The 23,354-nt window shown below is 33.0% G+C and overlaps 2 protein-coding genes across 2 annotated transcripts; one reads left to right on the top strand and one right to left on the bottom strand.

The window, feature by feature from the left end:
• Nucleotides 1-3,867: 3,867 nt before the first annotated feature.
• LOC133183278 (COP9 signalosome complex subunit 2) lies at nt 3,868-12,573 on the bottom strand. The gene is made up of 13 exons (XM_061318235.1): nt 12,505-12,573; nt 10,447-10,560; nt 9,308-9,388; nt 8,861-8,986; nt 8,536-8,703; nt 7,796-7,900; nt 7,628-7,697; nt 7,175-7,274; nt 6,496-6,627; nt 5,856-5,953; nt 5,313-5,395; nt 5,105-5,163; nt 3,868-4,496 (listed from the first exon to the last, which is right to left on the bottom strand). The coding sequence occupies exons 1-13, from the start codon at nt 12,547-12,549 to the stop codon at nt 4,352-4,354; spliced, it is 1,326 nt and encodes a 441-aa protein (XP_061174219.1). The 5' UTR covers nt 12,550-12,573; the 3' UTR covers nt 3,868-4,351.
• Nucleotides 12,574-13,030: 457 nt separating this feature from the next.
• On the top strand, nt 13,031-18,529 carry LOC133181551 (DET1- and DDB1-associated protein 1-like; the record flags this gene model as incomplete). The annotated part of the gene is made up of 4 exons (XM_061316036.1): nt 13,031-13,117; nt 15,555-15,606; nt 17,043-17,104; nt 17,444-18,529. Coding segments are annotated over 4 exons (303 nt in total), but the record flags the coding sequence as incomplete, so codon positions are not given.
• Nucleotides 18,530-23,354: the final 4,825 nt, after the last annotated feature.

Below are 23,354 nucleotides of genomic sequence, written 5' to 3'. Positions count from 1 at the left end.
TGTGGAAGCATTCTGGGGTAGTGTAGATTCTAAACTGTTCAAATCATGACCCCCGGGGGTAGGGCGGGGCCACAATAGGGAATCCAAGTTTTACATTGAAATATATTAGAAAAATCTTTAAAAATCTTCTTCTCAAGAACCACTGGGCCAGAAAAACTGAAACTTATGTGGAAGCATCCTGGGGTAGTGTAGATTCTAAACTGTTCAAATCATGACCCCCGGGGGTAGGGCGGGGCCACAATAGGGAATCCAAGTTTTACATTGAAATATATTAGAAAAATCTTTAAAAATCTTCTTCTCAAGAACCCCTGGGCCAGAAAAGCTTAAACTTATCTAAATTGTTCAAATCATGACCCCGGGGGTAGGGCGGGGCCACAATAGGTATTACAATGGGGGAAATTTGGTAAAGAACAGCATGGCCAAAGTTACTCAGATGAGTGCTGTGGCCCATGGGCCTCTTGTTTCCTATAGGTTTGATCTTCTATTGTTACCTTACCCTACCCCTGGGTATATGATTTGAGCAAACTTGAATCTTATAACAGTACCTGAGGATGCTTCTGAATGAATAATGACTTATCTTGGCTTTACAGTTTTTTATTGATATATCCTTTATATTCCTCTGTATATAACTTTAATCCCCTGTTGTGGCCTCTCTTTACACCCATGGGAGGAAGGGGGGCATGATTTGAACAAATTTGAAATTACATTACCTGAGGGTGCTTCTATATCAATAAGAGCAATGAAGAGTAATAATGGCTTTGCTGTTCTTGAGAAGAAGATTTTTAAACACTCTTCCTATGTATTCCTTAAAACTTTGATTGTCCATCATGGCCCCACCCTACCCCGGGGGTCATAATTTGAACAAACTTGATTCTACATAACCTGAGGATGTTTCCATAAAAATATGACCAATCAATTTAAGGCTTTGCTGTTCTTGAGAAGAAGATTTTTCTTGAGAAGATTATAACTACCTGAGGATGATTCCACATATTAATTTTCATATTTTCTAGCCCATTAGTTCTTCAGAGGAAGATTTAAAAGATGCCATTAATTTTTCACAAATTCCTAATTAGTTAATTAATTTTGTAATTAAACTTCCCCTTGGAAGAAGGCATGGCCCTTCAATTAAAAAAACTTGAATCCCCTTTTCCAAGGATACTTTATGGCAAGCTTAGTTGAAATTGGCCCAGTGGTTCGTGAGAAGTAAGCGAAAATGTTAAAAATTTACAGACAGGCTGATTAACGCTGGGAAAAATATGATTAGAAAAACTCACTTGATTGTTCAGCTCAGGTGAGCTAATATAATTAAAGGTAAAGATCAAAGAGAACTCAAACTACTGGCCAGGTTATGTTTTGCATGGTTCCAAAATGCTCCAAATGACAGACTAGTGATCCTTATTCTCATCTTCTAAATAGGGAGGATGGTATAAAAATACATAAATAAAGCTTTTAATGAACTATACCTTTCCAAGGATAATAACAAACCTTTATTCCAAGCTGCCTACACTAAAATGGTAATTTTAGGCAAAATATAATTATATGCCTGAAAAAGAAATTGACTTATATATACAGCTAAATACGTAGTATTTACCCTATTTCAAATTAGGATCATGTTGACCTTTCCTTAAATTACAAATTGTACCTTATCACACCTTGAGACTCCAAGATGCATCAACTTGCAATTCTAGGGCTTTGACTCAGCAAACTGTTCAAGTAAGATAATTTAACAACTTGCAGTGAAAAAATTTCAAATGTGGGTTACTATGACCTACTTTTTGAATTCTAACATGCACCCACAGGCACTAACAATGTTGTATCACCCCCGACCTCACTGTGTCCTTGCAGAATTAAAGTTTGACAATACAATTATAACCAGATTTAATTTGTACCAATACATTCCAAGGCCCTATGCATCAGCGGCTTATAGTTAATGAAGCTATGTCTCAAAGGGCCAAGCTTATGTAATAGTTTGGATCGTGGATATTGGTCTGGGTAGCTCAGTCGGTAGAGCACTTGACTAGTGATACAGGGGTCCCGGGTTTGATTCCCAGTTCAGCCAGTACATTTTCTCCTTTCCTGTTACAGATTTGGTGCTGTTGACCACCCCTGGACTTGCAGGTGAAAGTCCTGTCAGGGGCTAATAAGAACTTGGGTTGTGTCTTCGAGGGCGAGGACAATTTAAGGAGGGAGGAATGTAATGGTTTGGGCTATGGATATTGGCCTGGGTAGTTCAGTCGGTAGAGCACCTGACTAGTGATGCAGGGGTCCCAGGTTCGATTCCCGGTCCAGCCATACATTTTCTCTTTTCCTGTTACACTAATATAAAAACAAGAGGCTCATTTGCCACAAGGCTTACATGTTACTTTGACCCTGCTGTTCTTCATCAGAAGATTTATTTTTAAAATTCCCCTTTAATTTCATTTAAAAAAATGAATCCAAATTGTGAACTAAAATCTAGCCCTAATGGGGCTTTGATTTAATCAAAGCTGAATCCATATAACACTGGAATTCTTCATTATCAATATGTCTTACATGGCCCTGCTGCTTTGGAGGTGATTTTGTTCCATATGCATTATGTAACATTTGGATCTCTGATTTTAGCCTAACTCTTACCCCAAGGTTCATAATTAAAAAAAAAATCCCACACAACTAACAGATGTTTTGCTTATTTATATGATTTAATGTGGCCTTGCCACTCTTAAAAAAATTCTTCCTACATAATCCCTTGTAAAAAAAAACTCTGGTATTCTATTGCAGCCTCAACCTATTTCTAAACAAACTTGAATCAGAACTTCCTAAGGATGCTTGCATATCAATATAACTTACAGCTTTCTGCTTATAAGAGGAAGATTTTTCCTATATATCCCCATGTAAAATTTGACCTCCTATTGGCCCCATCCTAAGGGGCCTTGATTTGTTCAAACTTGAATTTACACTACATGAGGATGCTTCCGTATTAATACATTTGTATGACTAATCATAGCTTTGCTGTTCTGGATAAGACTTTTTCCTATACATGTAAACTACCATATAAAATTTTGATCTCCTATTGTGACCTCATGCACCTTACCCCCAAGGTCTCATCATGGCTTTGCTCTTCTTTTGAAGTTTTTAAAAGATTTTTTTTCTATTTATTCCTTTGTAGAACTTTGATTGCCTACTGTGGGCCCGCCCTAACCCGGGGGTCATGATTTGAAAAAACTTTAATCTTCACTATGTAAAGAAACTCTCTTAATAAAATTCATCATCATCATCATCTGGCACCATTGGTTCTTGAAAACAAGATATTTAAATGATGCCAATAAATTTTCACATTCTTTATTATATTCCAATGAAAGAGGGCTATGCCCTTCATTTGAACAACATTGAATCCCCTTCACCCAAGGATGCTTTATGGCAAGTTTGTTGAAATTGGCATAATGGTTCTTGCAAATCAAAGAAGTAGAAATTGTGAAAAGATTACAGATGGACAGAGATGGACAAAATGTGATCAGAACAGCTCACTTGAACTTTTAGCTCAAGTAAGCTAAAAATATAGGTCAGTGTGACCTGCTTTTGAGTTTAAGAGCCACAGGCCCCAAGAATCATTTTCAAGGTTTAACCAGCTCAGTCAATGGAGTTCAGGTAAGACTTGTTTGAATTTGAATCACATTCCATTGTTCCATATAGTGCTGTAGCCTATAAAGACCAAGGTTGTTTAATGAGCTTGTGAAGTTGGGTCAGACAATTGAACATCAGTGGTCAAATGAACTTGTCAGATGTTCAAAAAGCCTCGATTTAAATCTCGCCCTGGTCTGACAATATTTTCCCCTTAATTCTGTTTACTGGATAATTTACAGATGCCCATACTCAAGTATCAAAAATAAGTTACATATTTCAGATTTTTATTTTTCATATACATTACAAAAATGTATACATGTAGTTTTCTCCATTTTTCAGTCCTTCACATGTACACACATGAGAATTTTGTATATTTCAAAAACATTCAAGCTTTAAACAACAAAATCAATTTAAAGACAGTAATTATAATGATATTCTCTGAAAATCAAATATGATATTTTAATGTGACATGATTTTTCCAGTGAAATCGAGTACAGGTACTACATAACACTCATCGCTGGATGACTTGGAAACAAAAACATACCAAGTAGTTTGGAAACATTGTAAAATGATATAAATAAATTCTGCTCCTAAAGTCTATCTTTGCGCAGATCTAGCAGGTTCTAGTATCAGGATTGGACTTAGCTCAAATTGAACAGGGATTGTTTTACATTTTATATTAAAATTTTAAAGATAAATATTAGAGTCATTGACTAAAGTTTCACATTCATTGCTATATTTTCCTAGAGGTTCAAGTTGTTTTATTGACAACAGCCAGGTGTAAACTCTGTAGCTGTGCTGTCCACTTGTCCATGGCATTGTACCTGGCCGTACCTGTGTTTTCTCTGTCCAGTTCCAGAACCTGATTTACTTGGTCAATCCGTCCATGGATAGCACTTAAAGAATGACATTTATATGAGAAATCAGCTTAAAAATGGCACATATAAAATAAGAAGAAAAGAAAGGCCCATGAGCCACTATGCCCAACTGAGTCACTATGGCCCCACTGTTCATCTGCAGATTTTTCCCCATATATATTACCATGTAAAACTTACTTTGGCCCCACCCTACCACTGGGGGTCACGCTTTGAACAAACAAGACTAGAAAACTGACCAGTCAGCAAGGGCCCCACTGAGAGCCAGAAATATAAGGGTGCAGCTTACGGAATGAAAATTTTACTTGATTACAAATACTTGAAGATATATGAAGAAGAATAAGCAACAGCAACTGCATTTATAAAATTTCAAGATAATTCCTAAATACCCAACAACCTGTAAATAGTATCCTTGTATTTGCATAAGGCAGTAAAAAGAATCATACATTATAATAATCATATAATAATACTTTGATCGCCCATTGGCTCAGTGGGTGATACAGACAGACAGCTGGACATATGGACATTTTAAAAAAAAATTTGATCAGAAAAGCTCAGCTGTTAGCTCAGGTGAGCTAAAAACAAAAGAAAACTGTAAATTAGAACACTAACTCATTACACCATCTTACCTATCAAGAATACAAGACACTAGAAGGTTTTCCACTTCTGTTGGGTCAATATTCAGCTCCTGTTAAGGGAATACATTACAGAGAATTGACTTTGTTAAGGCTTTGGTAAACATGCAGATATATAGACTTGCTATCAAGCATTCAATACCCAAGTCTGATCAGTATTTTTTTTTATTATGGACATTTTCCAGCATATGTATTAACTTACCTTTGATATGAAAGGAATATGAATTCTCGTGTAAGGTTTAATCAACTTAATTAGCACTTGTGTTCTGATGTTCCTAAGTAAATCTGCATTAAAAATAAATAAATATTTCAGTATGTACACTTACTTGTGTACACCTGTACATGTAAAAGTCAAACAATACCTGTACATGTAAAAGTCAAATAACACCTGTACATGTAAAAAGCCAAAGACTAGTAACACATGTACTAAAAAAAACACTGCTCCAGGTAATAGCCAAAATATACCTGTACATATAAAAAGACAAATAACACAAAGTTCATAAGATATTCATTTTAACATTGGTAATTTACCTATATAATTTATATGTACTTGTACTTTGTGGCTTTAACATTGTACTTTGCTTATTTATTCATGATTGATGCCAAACTATGTGTATTTTAGATTTCATGTAGTAATGTATGTACTTAATAGTGAATGGCTTACTTCTGTGATCTGGAATATGTTAAATCATATTGGCATACAACAGTACATATATCCATGAAAATAATTAATACATGTACTTACCTTCTATGTGTTCCCTTATAAAAGGGTCTTCCATGATGTTTCTCCTATTTGTTTTTAGGATTTTCTCAAATTCATTAATATCATTATTTTGGTAGGAGCTAAAACACACACAAGAAAATAATATTGGAACACATTTAGACATACATATTTTATATAATAGCAAATAATTTGACTTCTTTTATATGTAATAAAAGTCATTATCTCTTCTCAACAATAATTATCTAACATTCTTATTCACAAAGATGAATACATTACTTGTAGAAATGACAGCTACCTCACTAAATTAGTCATAGCTAAGATTTCTGAGTCATTTTTGTTGGACCTTATTTTTTTACCTCACTAAATTAGTCATAGCTAAGATTTCTGGGTCATTTTTGTAGGGCTTTGTTTCTTATCTCACTAAATTAGTCATAGCTAATATTTCTGAGTCATTTTTGTAGGGCTTTGTTTCTTACCTCACTAAATTACCAGGTAGTCATTGCTAAGATTCCTGAGTCATTTTTTGGACTTTGTTTCTTACCTCACTAAATTAGTCATAGCTAAGATTTCTCAGTCAATTTTGTAGGGCTTTGTTTCTTACCTCACTAAAATAATCATTGCTAAGATTTCTCAGTCATATTTGTTGGACTTTGTTTCTTACCTCACTAAATTAGTCATAGCCAAGATTTCTGGGTCATTTTTGTAGGGCTTTGTTTCTTGTGAATCAAATGGGTTAATTCCTGACTTCATTAGCATGTTTGCCAGCACTAAGTATTTCAGACAAGTTGTCCTTCTGCAAACAAATATTGGTACTTCAGTAATTAAGTTTATTTACACCAGAACATGTTTTTATTTTAATCTTTGAATATAAAGACATAGTTGTAAATTTTTAAAAGTGGTATCCAAATTTTTACTTAGAGTTTTGACCATGACTTTGTAGTTTCCTGTGATATCACCGAAAGACTGATCTGAGAGTACATGTGCACCCAGCGGAAAAATGTAAATAAAACAGAATTAAGACACAGGCTTTATATCATCATAGATAACTTTCAGAAACACAAAAGACAATCTGACAGATATGAACATCACAAACACATACTGTATAAATACTGTATGTATACTTAAAAAAGCGGGCTTCATATTTTAGCGGCTTTTGCGCAGACAATGATGCGCTAATTTATGAATATTGCTAAGAAATCATTTATAAATACAATATACAGCACAGACAAGTATAGCGCTAATTCATGATTACGCCATACATTCAATACCCAGTTACTGCACTAAATTTTAAATACGCCAATTTATGTACACGTACAGTAATTCACTCTGGTTACAATTACCTTGGACTTCCAGATTCATCATAATTCTTAAAGGCCTCAAAGAAATCTGTGTGAGCTTTTTCATATTCGCCCTCTCTTAGGTGCATTTTCCCTCCACATTCTAAAAAAAATAAAATAAATATCTCTTCTCAAAGACATGGAAACTCTAGTTTTACCCCCTCCCTTATTTTTGCAAGGAGATCTGGATTCATTGAATATGTTGCATCAAGATTGGTCACATGACAGCAAAGAAGGATAATGCAATATCTCATTGACCAAATTATTTTATCCAGATGTAAATATCTTTTCCCATACATTACTTTGGAACTTTATTGCACAAAAGTGCAAGTTTTGTGAGTATCATTTTTGGGGGCTTTGTAACCAAAGCTTGAAAAAAGCATCATCTCAAGATGTTAGTACATGTATTACCGGGTATCATCAGTACAGATTTTCATATTCCTTATGTAGTCTCACCTCTAATCACTCCCATGATAAGTGGGTGGGGGATCGCAGATTTTATGTGGAGAGACTGTTCATACAGTGTCTGGAATTAAAAAATAAACAAGTTGATCATAAACTGCAGAGAATGAATGTTTATAAGAATGTGAAGACAGTAAATTAAAATTACAGACTGATTCAGACCTTTAATTTTTTGTTGTTTTTCTGGGCTGTGTACATCTGGATTTCCAGAGCATAAATCTCCAGCAGCTGAGTACCTTTCTTCAGATCGTCCTCCCCATCATCCGTCTACAGAACAGTGAGGGTACTTTTACACAATGACCAATGTATTAATAGTAACAAAGTCATGTAGTGACCAGGTACTGGATTATACCTGGTTAGTAAATTTCATACTGGTGAGGTGAAGCCAAGCTGGTATGAAATTTATAAATCAGATATGACCTTGTAGCCTGTTAATATGTGACTATGCAAAGAATTAACCCCACCAATGACTAAATATTATAGGTAGTCTTATGTTGCTGACAAAATCACAACCTGGTTCTATCATATGAACTTCGACACATCTGTACATGTGTACCCCGGTACATCTGGCTGTATGCTGATTTCCTTGTTCTTCAACACTTTCATTAAATGTGCAGCCTTGCATCACTTTTGATAGTAATCAGATGATTCTTTTTTATCTCCTCAGTATATAATGACACAAGGCATATAGATATTTTTATTTTAAAAAGTTCTTGTGTTGACCTGTATTGATTTTCAAGTGACCAGTAATAAATACCACCCTCCCCTCATGTAAAAAACAAAATCAATCAAAAACAAGAATTTCATAAACAAATTATCAGAGGTGGAGTAAGAATGATTTAGGGTTTTCTGTAAGTACCTGACAAGACTGGAGAAGTTATTTAAGGATTTTCTGTAAGTACCTGACAGGACTGGTGAAGTTGTTTTAGGATCTTCTGTAACTTTTGGTAATCTCCTCTATCAAAATACAGCTTTCCAAGCTTGGTGTTAGTTTTGAACCACAGTCTCTCATTTTTAGCTTCCTTTAGGGCATCTAATGTTGTTTCATAGAAATTCTGCAGGAGTTCCATCTGTTTGATATATAAAAAAATATATCTAAACCGAGCAAAAGTGGAAAATTTGTGTAAAGTACATGTTACTTTAGACCTCATAAGCTTAAATGGTAAATTTATACAGTGTGTACATTTTCATGTGAGATGAATTAACTAAAATAAGTTTATCTGGAACCTGTTTGGATGTGGAGATGTAATCCAGAATGGAGTTGATGGATTTTTCTGAGTAGTTCCTAGTTACAGCAGATTTGATGTAGGTCAGCAACTGTTTATATCGTTTCATCATCTCTGGAAAATTTCCCTACAATCACAAATTGTACAATGTGATGATTTAACACATGAAATTCTTCCTAGACATACCACATAAAGCTTTGACATCATGTGTGCTTACTTAACAAAACCCATTTTTTCTTTTGTAAGTTTGCTGCTTTCTATCCCTTCTCCTGTTTATTTCTTTATTACCAGTGTATGACACTATCATCAAATTTTACCACGTTTTAAAGATAAAACTACAGTAAAAAGATTGCTTTATACAGTATTATATAATAGAATATACTACATATGTACATTTAAAAAGATGTTCAAAGGAAATATGCTTGTGATCGTAAAATGATTCACTTACCAATTTGAAGTTTATTTTGATCATCTGTTTTAATGCCTTAAAGCCCCATTCGCCTTTATCTTTCCCTTCCAATTCTAAAACCTAAATATTGATATAAAAGTTATAAACAAATTTACTGTCAGTGTTAATCTTTAGTACTTTTTCATATTGATCATTACTACTGTGGTTTCATTTATATAATATATATTTATTTTTTTTTGTTGGACTCTTTGAACAACGTTGAACAACTTTTCTAAGGAAACAGCAACAGAGAAAATTAATACTGCCACCGTAGACACCACAAGGTTTTCCACAAAATTGGATGCTTGGATTGATATATATTCTTGGACTTCAGGGGTTGAAATATACGGTAGCCCGGCGCCCAGGGCTAGTCATTTTAAGACTTGGGCTAGCTAATTTAAATATGACGATAGTCCGTCAGACTAACAGAACAGAAAAAAATTCTCGACCATCAGTTTACCATAGCTTTTCTATGTAGACTGGTTTCTTTTGACTGAGAACCAAGTTAATTTGTTCCTGTACTAAAGCATTTGACACTTTAATTTCTTATGTTTTCATTTTGCATGAAAATTGTTGGGCTAGTTGGTTTGAGATTTGGGCTAGTAAATTTTTACTGATCAGTAGCCCCTGGGCTAGTGGGTTTTCCAGAAAAATTTCAACCCTGGACTTATTTTTGTTGCAAATGATGCATGTATGTATATCAAATCTCTAAATTTAAAGTAATACTTGAACATTGAGGGAAGGTCTGAAAGTCAAAATGGAGGAAAAAATGTTGACAAAATGTATTGATGATTTACTTTAATAACTGACTGTTTAATAATGATTAATCTTTGGTTTAGAGACTCAAAATACTAAAAAAATATTTGTTTTAATTTTGCACTTCTTTTAGGCCATAAATATAATTCAAAACTGTGCCAGGGCAGGACAGTTCAGTTTTGCTACATAACAGATATATGGAATGTAATCTAACTACATGTACATATATGTTATGCCCTTGTTATATAACTATAACAATGGCATATCTGAAGACAGTTAGAATTAATATTCTAACAAGACCCACTGAGATAACATTCTTTTTCTTCTTGTTACAAAGCACTACAGGGGAATCATATCTAAGATGTATCATAGTTTTCATTTACCTTTTGAAAACTTTCCAAGGCACTCCTTGGGTCATCTTCCTTGAGTGCCTTAGAATTGTAATACTGGTTTTCTAGATCGACATCTGGCTCTGAGTTGCTTTCTTCGGAATACTCCTGTAAATAGAGATAACCATGATAAATCATACCAAGCACTGCTTCTCCTCACAACGATATTGAGGAACACAAATATTAATTAAAGGTTATTGACTGAATACTAAGCAATATGCCCGCCTGAGGACTTTCTGCGGTGAATCAGATCGAGCTTGTGAGTTCAGCATCTGTGCAAAGACCGAGGGCGGGCATATTTGCCAATATTCAAGCTAGTGATCCAAAACAATTTTAATAGTACCAACACATTTTTTTCAGATTCATATATATGGAATTTCTAAATTTCTGGTCATTATCATCCATGCAACATTAGTAACTGCCAGTTCGATAGATAGGTACTGGTATGTTATGTCATTAAGAATGGAGAGACGGGCAAATGTTTTGTGATGTCACAAACACAAAAGTGGTTCCTAGGCATTACAGTGCAGGATGATGTGGCTCTGTAATTGCTCATGGACACTCTATACATTCTATTGAGAAATATATCAAAATATGACTTGTAATACAGTCTAACCTCGTTATCTCGAACTCCATGGGACTGAGAAAATACTTCGAGATATCCAAGGATTCGAGATAATCAGGGTAAAATACTTAAGGAATAAAATATAGGGACTTCCAAATTACTTCGACATATCAATGGTATTCGAGATATCAGTGTTCAAGATACTGAAGTTCAACTGGTAGTTGTAATAATGAAATGACAAGACTGCATTTAAGCAAACAAAGAACATTTTAATACTTGTGAAATATATGAAACCTATTCTGAAAGCGTAATTAATGCAGTCCCTTTTATACAATAAAGATGAAATACTTATAGTAAAATTTAATCTATCAATCTTTTAATAATTATAGATGAAAAAGGTAATTTCTCCTGATGTCCTGTTTTACTAATGTAATGGTTTGGGCCGTGGGTATCAGCTTGGGTAGTCCGAAATATCTGACGTTTTCCTGGCTTTTTTACAATTTTGATATTTTACGTGCCAGGAAAACGTCTGAACTGGCACCATGATGAAAACTGGGAATTCACTGCCTCCAATGGGAGGCGGCATTCTCGGGTTGATTTCCGATACTTGCGAACCGAATTAAATGTCAAACTCACAACTTATCGGTAGTACAATACTTTTAGTACTCGCCAACATCATTTTTATGGTTCATTTATAAAATATACAATCCGATGAAAACATTTTATCTGACTGTCGAGTCTTGTTTTCATTTCGTGCATTTTAAAATCTTGCAATTCCTGTATCGAAAAGCGGAGTGATGTTTTCTTTTCATCGATATTGGTGAGTACTAGAAGCATTGTGCTATCGATAAATTGTGAGTTCGGCATTTAATTTGGTTTGCAAATATTGAAAATCAACTCAGGTTGGAGAAGGCGAAATTTTCAGTTTTCGTAATGGCGCCGGTTCTGACGTTTTCCTGGCATGTAAAATATCAAAATCGTAAAAAAGCCAGGAAAACGTCAGATATTTCGGACTACAGCTTGGGTAGCTCAGTCTGTAGAGCACCTGACTAGTGATGCAGGGGTCCCGGGTTTGATTCCCGGTCCAGCCATACATTTTCTCCTTTGCTGTTACAGATTTGGTGCCGTTGACCACCCCTGGACTTCCAGTTGAATGTCCTGCCAGGGGCAATAAAAACGTGGGTTGTGTCTTCGAGGGCGAAGACAATTTAAGGAGGGAGGAATGTAATGGTTTGGGCCGTGGATATTGGTTTGGGTAGCTCAGTCGGTAGAGCAACTGACTAGTGATGCAGGGGTCCTAGGTTCAATTCCCGATCCAGTCATACATTTTCTCCTATCCTGTTACATTAATATACAAAAACTACATCTATTTTAGCGTACACTGTTAATCGAATTCATGTGGAAGTTTGCCTTAAGAAAAACAAACTGTTTATCATCATTTTTTAAAACCCTTATTGATGTTGTAAACAAGCTTATGAAAGTTTTACCAGGTCATACTCTTCATCGTCGTACATGCACTCATCGTCCGACATTTTGTTTATTTATATTTCGCATGTGTACGGAAAATGTAATTCCGGGCAATGACGTCCGGATTGGGTTTTGTTTTAGGTTTTAAAGTTTATCAATATTGAAACGTCAAAAAAAGTAGACGAAGATGGTAAGTTTTCCATTTCAAACCAAATTTTTGACAATTAAAGTTCTCTTGAAATTTGATGTACACATTACTGAAACTTTTATAGAATTTTACAATGGACTGATGGTTATAATAAACCATTCTTTGAAGATGAAAATGGCATTGATTCGATCAACTTTCAGCATGATCATAAAATTGGGTGGAAAAATCCAAATAATACTAATATATCTGTTATGGAATGAAATTTGCCAAAAATTTGATCAGTGAAAAATGATAAATACTCATTTGATTCTGTTGTCTCTTACAAAAAGCATTACAACATTACTGTTCGAATTGCCTCGATTTTCAAAGCTTAATTCATTGATTTGATCTTATTTTTACTTCAGGCGGATTTTCTAAAAGAATTACCTAGTCACAACGAGGATAATTTTACAAGGTTCCACATAGATTCCAGTTGTAGATCAAATGTAAGTACTAAAGTAAGTACTAAACATGCAAGTTTGTGTTTGGTTCAAATAGGGTTTGTTTGCCCTATCTACATTTTTACCTGAGTCTGCTTGCCCAAAGTCCATTTGCTCTTAAAGTCATTTATGGCATATTTTTGATAAGTTCAGACAAACTAATATTAAAAAGATCTTTCTATTTGTTTTCTTACTTTATATAAATATAGGACTTTCCTGTAAATTACACAATTTAAATCAATCGTGTTTCATAGATATTAGAAATTTAAAACAATAACCGATTTATTTACCAACTCTGCATTTAAATATCAGATGCAGTTTAAAATCAATTTAACTATAGAAACATGGGGTTATTCAAATTCAAAATCGGTGAAAATTTTAATTTGAACGTAAATAACAAATATCATGTTCATCTACACTCAGTCTTGTATTTTTATATTTTAGATCAGATTTGCCATATATAGCTTTAAACTCATTTGCTCTAAACTGCATTCATATAATTCATCCTAATAATTGTTTGCCTTATGATATCATAAATCTAATGAAAACATTAACATTCATTTTGCATTAAGACTTGATTATTTGTTTTTTTCTTATTCTGTATTTAGTCTGCAGTAATAGTTACACAATACTTATTTCCCTTCTGTAATAAATTTGAGAAACGACTTTACTGGTTCCCAGAAAAACGCGCTAAAATATAGTGTCATCATAGGCGGTTTTATTATGTATGAGATCGTATGAGCGATCGAAAAAAATCAAAAGTACAGGGGTTTTGACCTTTTTGATCCCAAAATCAAATTCTACATTTAAAAGTTTAGTTTTAAACTTCATTTTTAAACCATGTGCTGATCTAAGACTATAACTTTGTTAAATAAAAATGGTGTGTGCATCTTAACCAATAAATATTATGTTATGCTATACAAGTTAAAGTAATATGTTTTAAGGATGTGACTGTTCGGTTGGAGAGCAGTTGTATTTATTACTGGATACCATGAAAAAAAACGGCTTAGACTTTTTAACTTTGATGCCCCTTTTCAAACAGCATGAGACCCAGTTTGACTTTGACATCACAGTTCACTTGATGTCTTATGTTAGTTTCACTTCCATAACTGAGTTTAAATGATGCAAAATTTTTAATGACAGGCATTGTAGAGTAGAATAGGTGCAATTATCTTTTGTTTCCTTCAAACTTTCTACAATGAAGCGCATGAAGTGGTAAAATTTTTCTTTTGAATAAGACGTTTGGGTCTTTTTTATCGAATTTCAGTTGTTACATAGTGACACGCCCATTTCTTTAGAAACAAGAAAGAAATATTCGTCGCAATGCTTTCAAGACACCTTACTCTCTGCGATTAGCAACACAAGTTTTGCTGAAGTGGAGATTTTATGAAGTTAGAAGAGTGATCTAGTTAAAGACTCCCCGCTTCTGTAAAACTAATGTATTACAACAAATATGTACATAATTATGAATTTATTCTGTTTATTGAAGTTATCATATGTACAGGTCGAACACGTGTTTACTCGGTGTTTATGTAGACTGCCAATCTGATTGGCTATTGTATTTATAGAATACCTGTTTTACAGGTATTCAAATAACCCATTTGACCGTTTTTTTTCTTTTCTGAAGAAATGGGCGTGTCATTATGTGACAATCAACGTTCAAAAGAAAGCTCAAAACGTTCCATTCAAACGAAAAATTTTACCACTTCAAAGCACTTCATTAAATATAAGGAAAAAATCCTTACAATAACTGTGGTACTGCTATATTCACCATTGAATATCACATGGCATTGTGGTAGCAAAAGAATTCTGGGAAGGTTTCACACTAAAATAGTATGAACACAGATATAGTAAATTTAAAGATTAAGCAATGATTTCTTATTGGATGCTGCTGATGAATTGAATTTTGAATATAAATACTTAGGAAAAATATTATCAGTTCAATATTTTCAATAATGAGATCTTGAAAAATTTAAAGATGTAAATTTCATCATTTTAACTTCTTGAGACACAAAATCAGTTTGATATATATCCTTAAATTTGTTAATCAGAATTTATTAAAAAAAATACACATTTTATTGTTAAGGATTTTGCCTGGGATCCGAAAGACCGGGCTATAATTACTGAATTTTACTGTTATCATATTACATGTATTGACCAAGACCCAAGTACAAATGTAAAGAAACTGGGATTTTTAATGTATATTAATTTCTTCATATGTAATTTGATCTTAAGATGTTTGAGACAGCATTTGTCTTAATAAAGATGTTCAAGAAAATCTTTAGTTTACTCATCTTGTAACAGTGGAATTAAATCAAAAATAGGCCTTAGCAATGAGAATTGTGAGCATATCATGCTTATATAACAATGAAACAAGTAATTGTACTAGGCTAATCTCGTGCTTTCAATGAACCTGATAATGTTTTGTTTACCCTTTAAACAGATGAGAAAACCAGCAGTCTATATTCCTACAGTGGACCACCCCTCAGAACAAGGTATAAAATTATCTGTGAATGATTAGTAAATTCTCTATAAAGGTAAAACTCAAAGTGTTTGCCTCAGGCTAACTGGTGTTGGGAATCTAGTAATTGACAATTTTTTAGTCTCTCCCTCTCCTTTCCCTTACAAGGGTCAAGATTATAAACTACCTGGTAGTTATAATTTAAACTGCTTTGAAGATAAAAACTTAAAAATCCTACAGCTGAATATTATGAAAATGATTCCCAAAATTCTGGGATTTGCTCAAACCTGATCAATGATTAACAAAAACTTTGAGAAGCACATGAATAATATAAAGTATGTGTAAATGAATCATTTAACTTAGGTTGAAAACTGCATTTAAGGACATTGGCAAGTCAGGGTTTTCCGGAGAAAAAAGGTTTAATACATGGTTTTTTTCACTTATGAAATAGCGATTGAGAGTGATCTCCCGTGTAGAATTCTCTAAGCGGTGAAAACCAATAAAGCGTATGTTACAGAGGTAAACAAAAGCACGTGTACTAGCTTTCTTCAACGGGTAGAATCATCAAGAAAGAAAAGTAATAATGGCTTTGTTGCACATTGTATTCAGGGGACAAAGAGCCAACGGGTCGTCATTTACCATAGTTATGCTCACTGACAGTATGCTGGGAAGGGCAAAGATGTGACATATGCTGAAAGGTAGACCGACTGAGGTCAGTTTCTAGGTTGTAAGAAGGAAGCAGCATTTAGTAACTACAAATAAAATTAAAATAATTGCATGCCAATATTTTTATGACGTGTTTCAATTAATTCAGTCAATTACATGAAAGAAAAATCAACCAGTCTGACTCTCTTGACCATTATGGATAATATGTAAATATAGCTGTTAAGGGAAGTAACTCAAAAAATAAGATTAGTACCGGTGTTTTTATATATTTATTTTCATCCAAAATATCTAGAAGTCAGGGGAATTGAAGATACAATAATGTATATAATACAAAAACTATATAAAATAAGGGGGATTGGGAGAAATATTATGGTAAAAAATTATGTAGGTCCCTTTTATCAACATTTTACATAGGAAATGCACTGAGAATTGCAAAAACACCGATTTGACGAAATCTTAAAAAGAAGGCTGGCTTGGTAGGTAAACAATCCAGAATACAGCCTGTGTAGTACAATTAAACCTACTCAAGAGTTCTTGAAAAATTCTATACAATAACCAGGAACCTTGCCAATGTCCTTAAATTTATGGTGTAATTTGTTGAAAAAAAGGCATTTTATTTCCATTCCATATTACATTAATGGTTATGTACCAGTGTTCCTCAGGATGTCTTTATATGCTTTCACATCACTTTGATACATCTAGTCTCTTACATTTAAGTTTTATAGAATTTGATTACTGCATTCTCTGATATCCTGTCATGTTTAATACACCATAAACTAATTACTGTCTGTTAATTTTGTACAGTTATTACGACAGAGAAGACCAATATTTTGTTACGGTATTTACATCAGCAGTGGGATAAAAAGGTCAGTAATGCCAGGATCCAGGGCTGGGAAGCGTAGATAAGCTCATTTTTGATCCCAGTTTCACTTTTCCACTATAAATTCCTTATGTAAAAGTGAGGCAAAGATCAAAAGTGAGCTCTTCTAAGCTTTATTTCCCTGGAGCCAGAAGGAGTTATTTTTCAGCTTCCAAAAATTCAAAAAAAAATCAAGTATTTGCGTTTCTCAACATTTTTGTACCCAATTGCTTATTTTTAGTTGATACCTCAAATATACACTGATATATGTGTATTCTTTTTGCCATGTTTCCTTTACTTACAGTGTTTGATATCTATGGATATATGTGAAAGTTCTTCATTGTAGAATCAGAATAAAAAGCGAGACTATAGTCGTTCTAGCCTAGATTCCACAGAAAGCAGTTCCTCGTCTAAAATGCCCCGGCTTAATTCAGACGATATATCATAGACAAATCCTTTGACAGTTCAAAGATTGACGGTGAAAGCATCAGGAACATGACCTGCTATAATAGGCAGTGGTCTGTTTGATCTATGCTGATATTGAAGTAATATTATGTTATTCATTGTTGTATATTGATTTTATGAAGTGTTCACAAGTAACAGGTTCTCTGATAAATGGTGTATGAGTTCCGTAAATATGCCTGACTGAGTCTATTAAAGTTTATTAAGTACCGGCACATGCAAATTGTTGTATTTTGATGTTTAGGGGTGAATTGTCTGCAGAGTATATATTAAATTGAAAATCATGTTACCAGTTTGTCCTAATTGAAGTTCAACAAAACATGTGGATATTTTTTCTCACTGAATTTGTAATATTAATAAGACTTCTTTTGTTATAACCAAGTCAGAATGAGAAAAGAGTTAACTTCACCTTCCACTCAAATATAGGTCAGTTTTAGGTTTTGCTATTAAATTTGTGGTACAATGTATTCCATAGTATCTGTTTAAGACTGTTTATTAAATGATGTATCAGTAATTGGCAACATCTGATATTTATTCCATATTCATGTTTACATGCTTTTTTGTCTTGTTAGCTTTTGACTGTTGGCTTTCAGTGCTAAATGCAAAAATAGAAATGAACTAAATGTATTGGTGTTTTGTGTCACCTTGGCACTATTATAACATTAAAAAAGGACATGATGTGAAAGTGATTTTAAATTAATTAAGTGCTTATAGAGCCTGTGGAATATGGAACATGTATGAAAGCAATGTGTATTTTGAGGATTGAAAGATGTATAAATCTCTTATCTACTGCTCAGAGTGAATGAACTTTACAAAGGGGACACATTTATCTCACTGTCTGGCATAACATAATACTGAGTTCTTGGGAAGGTAATAACAATGAACAATATGAAATTGTAAATGATGTATGCTTCAATATTTTCATTGTATTTTAATATGTTAATGATGATATTAAAATTGACAAATTCAATCATTATTTCTATTTTAATTTTATATATATATATACAGTCAAACCTTGTTATCTTGAACTTGAAGGGGCCGAGAAAATACTTCAAAATAACTGAGGATTCGAGATAGCCATGGTAAAATACTTAAAGAATAAGCCGTTTTGACTTCAAAGTGACTTCGACATATCCATGGTATTCGAGATATCCTTGTTTGAGATACCGAAGTTCAACTGTGTGTGTGTATATATATATATATATATATATATATATATATATATATATATATATATATATATATATATATATATATATATATATATATATTAGGGATGGCAATCGATTACAGAATTGCTAATCAGTTATCCGCAAGACGTTCCGACCGATTAACCGGTTAATCGTATCAAAATGCACGTTTTCTTGACAACTGTTTTTCAAGTAGCTCGATCTGTCCATATACACAAATAGACCCAAGTAAGACGATAGAAGTTAAAACATTCCATTAGTCTTGATTTTTATTTAAATTTCAGTAGACGAGAAAAAATTGAGAAAACCATGAAAAAAAAAGCCTTAGAAATCTTTCATAATTTACCAGAGCTGATATCACAAAAGTTCTTTCTGCATTTTCACTATGATAATCAAAACTACATGTGTACTCTATAGCCCTTAATTTACAATGTTTGTTTAATAATTACATGTACATTGCATTGGAAACGACAAACACACCAATTCACAGTGCTCAATGATTCAATTATTATCAATAAAAAATTACAGCACAGTCGGGGTAACGACATGGTGTTTTCACAGTAATTAACACTACATAAACTGACCAATTACGCAACAGTCTCAAATTGGAGATTCATTTAATTAGATGCTTTAAATCCTATCATCCTTTGTGCAGAGATCTCTTTTTTAAAAATAATTTTTTTTAAAAATGTGTTGAATTTAACAAATATTTTATTTTTTCCGATTAACCGATTACAGATTTTCTAATCGATTGCCACCGTTCCGACCGAGTAATCGGTTAACCGGTTACAAATTGCCATCCCTAATATATATATATATATATATATATATATATATATATATATATATATATATATATATATATATATATATATATATATATATATATGTATGTATGTATATATTTATTTGAGCCTCAGTATCTCAATTATTGGTATCTCGAATACCATGGATATGTGGAACTCAACTGGAAGTACAAATCACTTTTACTGTATTAATTTTACCCTCATATCTTGTACTCTTGGATTTCTCAAAGTTTTTCCATGGTTCAATAGAATTTGATATAACAATGTTTAATTTAATTCTTTTGATATAAATTTGGTGTATATAGAATATGTATACACATCTGAAATTTATAGAAATGAAAAAAAAAGCTTAAAATATTTTGTACTATATTAGTCATAGCAAACCAAGTTACATTTAAACGGTTTTCTGAGAAAGTTGAAGAGTTTAAGAGATACCTTCAAATTTCAAAGTTTGGAAATATTTTAAAAAATATATATATTGAACATATTCAATGTTGGATATAGTTTATTTTACAAGTGAGACTGGTCTTTATTTATTTACTATTTTTTTTTTATTTTCAGGGGTGCTAAGCATGAGTATCAATATAATCTAAAGAAATACTGTCTGACTCATAAATGAATTCCATATCTAACTACAAAACATTGAATTTCTACATTTCTTTGATTTTTCTTTTTGTCTCTGTCTTTTCATATTGCAGTGACGTCATAGCTTAGTGATTGTTAAAAATGAAAATTGTAAAGATGGATATTTAACTACAGTCTGTCAGGATGGTTTATTTACTTATATTGCTATCAGAACAAAACATATTTTCTTTGTAACACTCTTCACAAAGGAAATGAAAATCCCGAGTTAGCCATATTTTTGATTTTTTTCACCTTGAAAAATAGCACTAGTGAAAAAATAAAAAAAAATCCTGTTTCATATTCTTCTGATATTCTTTTACACTAAGAAAAATATCACTGATATTCTTTCACACTTATTCAAGAAATAAATTACAGTATTTCACTGTAAAAATTGTAATACATGTTCATATAAATGTTGAAATTAGAAGAAAATTTGGAGTTACCTCCCTTAGCTTGAGAAGCAAAAAATTATTTTTCATCCGTTTCTCAAAGAATTTAATCCATAAATACTTACTTATAGTACAAGTAATTTCAAATTATAAATTTTCTAAGACGAAATTAATTTTTAAGCATATTTAACAAAAACTTCTTTAGAAATAAGAAACTTAAATATTGCTAGGTTTATTTTATTTAATGTATTGTATTTTATGAAGCAGTGAGTCTTCAGCCCGCGATAGAAACAGAGTAAAAACAATATTATTGATTGATTACAGATGTTCCTCAATTAGATAATATTGAAATTTTGATTCCCTTCTGGGGAAATTTAAATGTATAGAAGATGTCACCGTTCTGTGTAAGTACGTATATGAATACAAGTAGTATGGTGTAGAAATTTACGGTAATTTTAAGGACATAATTTTACTGCAGACCTGTTTTCCATGACTTCTGACCACTGTTAATCTTTCCCTTCTCGTCCAGGATCGTTTATGCTGTATATTTTCTAGATCTTGTAATAACTGATTTTTCCTTTTTCAAGTCCCTGTCCGGGAATCTGATTTAGAAGTTCTGTATTACGTGTATTCTAGCTTCCCCTTTCCCATATTCGTTCTGTTAGCCCGAAATATCTGACGTTGTCCAGGCGTTTTTCACAATTTTGATATTTGACGTGCCAGGAAAACTCTGACAGTGTGGTTTTACCTTAATAAAATCAGATGAGTGAGTACCAGGCCCTTATTAGCAAGGGGGGGGGGGTCTATCTAATCTTATCTTTTTGAATCCCGTTTGCATATACTAGCCCCACTCATCGTTCTTTTTTTCAAATCTCTTAAGGAAAAACAGAAAAGAAATGTCTTCTTAATCACAAAAATAATTATATAATTATCTACATGTTCATATTTGTGATGAATTGTAAGAATAATTCGACAGAATAATAATGATTTTAACAAAATTGAATCATTCTTGCATTTTTATTTATGACGCAAAATCCACGATCGAATTGAGAATAATTTAATTAAACAATGATTATCATCAGAAGACCTCGAATATCCTCAATTTGACCCCCTTTTGTATCTTGTGAAACTTTTTTTTTCTTAAAAGAAATGATTTATCGGACAAAGGGGTTTGCATTTTTCGTGCTGAAAAGTGCTGCGCGACTCTGTACGTATACTCGTAGATATATTCTTTTCTTTTGGCATGCTGCATGATTTGTTGAATGATCCCGCACAGTGAATGTTTGATTTGTATAGGCACTAGAGTTTTGTAGCTTATGTTTCTAGGATAGCTGTTTAGATCCTTCTCAAAAAGCTTGAGTATTGCTCTAGCTTTTTGCTAGGTTATACTAGTATTATAGCAACCTTGTTGTCTATGGTCTCATCCAAGTTTTTTGCCTGGTCTGCAGTTTTTTCAGGACATGGATGGAATTGGCACGAACAACTTTCGTTTATTGGTAATCCTGAAAACTTCACATGGTCTGGATTGAAACTCATCATTCACAATCGAAACTTCTCGGGCCTTTCCGACAAGCGGAAAAACAACCTCGAATGTGAACTACGTAGGCGTCCATGACACCCCCCCCTTTTCATAAACTTTGAAATACTCTTATCTGTAGAAGTTGGAGCTCAACTTATTAATTGAATGTAAAAATATTACCTAAAATATACTACTAGAGTGACTTTTAACTCTGTCGTTCCAATACTATAATAAATAGGAAGCACTCCATCTTGTATAAATTTTTAACATCCGGTGATGTTGATACATTCGAGGTTGTTTTTCCGATCACTGACGGAAAGACCCGAGATGATGCGATTGTCATCATTCAGTCGGTTTTCCATTGTTGAAATACATATATTTTAAAAGAGCTTTTCTCTGTAACCACTTAAAGTTTTTTGGCACGCATGTTCACTAATTTCAGATGAAACTTTGCCTGTTCTTAAATCTAACACCAGAAATATATATCAAATAAAAAGAGCTAGATTCACTTTATACATAAAATGGCCCTGTAGATATACCAATTTATTGACTAAGACATTATGTTCCATTTTAAACATCAAGATAAAATAGAGACTCAATACTTTCATTTCCTATCAAAAATTTCTTCTTAAAGCTAAGGTCTTTGAAAACAGGCTTCATGGAATTGCAATGTTCTTGAATTTTAAGGAAAACAAGTACATGTATATTTGAGTACTTTCACAGAAGAGAAATAATACGAGCGCACCCTCTGATCTAAAAAATAAAGCATGTTTTGTAATCCTCAGAAATAGTTCTATCATTTAATAGTTGCATATTTTAGATCAGAGGTTGCACTCTATATTAAATATCGAAAAATAGCTTTAAAAATTGACTGTTTTTGTAGAATTTTTCAGGATATGAGGAAAATGACGCATTTCATGACGTCATAATGCATTGACTAGCTAGAAAATTACATCATTTTTTATAGATACGCAGTCACCAAAGATCTAAATGATATTTAATGCATTGTCAACTAAAACCAAGCAATTTCAGTTTTTCTGAAATTCACAGGGCCAAAAAAGGCCCTAAGTGAACCTTGTTCTTTGGTTGCTATGTGCCTTGGTTGCCATGCTAACAACCGGAAAAGTTTAAGGTTTTCAGCTAAATCTTTATTGAGCCTTTAAAAAGACTAAGAAAATCAAACAAACAACTCTCACAAAAACATCAAAACCCTTTGCCATTATGCCATAAAAACTATTTAGAATATATCTCTAAGTTATTGGTAACC

The sequence above is a fragment of the Saccostrea echinata genome, unplaced genomic scaffold (assembly GCF_033153115.1).
Source record: "Saccostrea echinata isolate AGI-Se365-2 ecotype Australia unplaced genomic scaffold, CSIRO_AGI_Sech_v1 ptg000009l, whole genome shotgun sequence".
NCBI classification, from domain to species: Eukaryota; Metazoa; Mollusca; class Bivalvia; order Ostreida; family Ostreidae; genus Saccostrea; species Saccostrea echinata.
This window is presented reverse-complemented; position numbering and strand designations above follow the sequence as displayed.

Bases quoted from the DNA above. Each gene is read 5' to 3' on its own strand.
- LOC133183278 (XM_061318235.1), bottom strand. From the start codon at position 12,549: ATGTCGGACGATGAGTGCATGTACGACGATGAAGAGTATGACCTG. The intron at 7,901-8,535 runs GTACTTACAGAA...ACTGTTCTGTAG, and splicing joins AACTTCACCAGTCCTGTCAG to ACGGATGATGGGGAGGACGA. The intron at 6,628-7,174 runs GTAATTGTAACC...ATTTGTTTGCAG, and splicing joins GATGAATCTGGAAGTCCAAG to AAGGACAACTTGTCTGAAAT.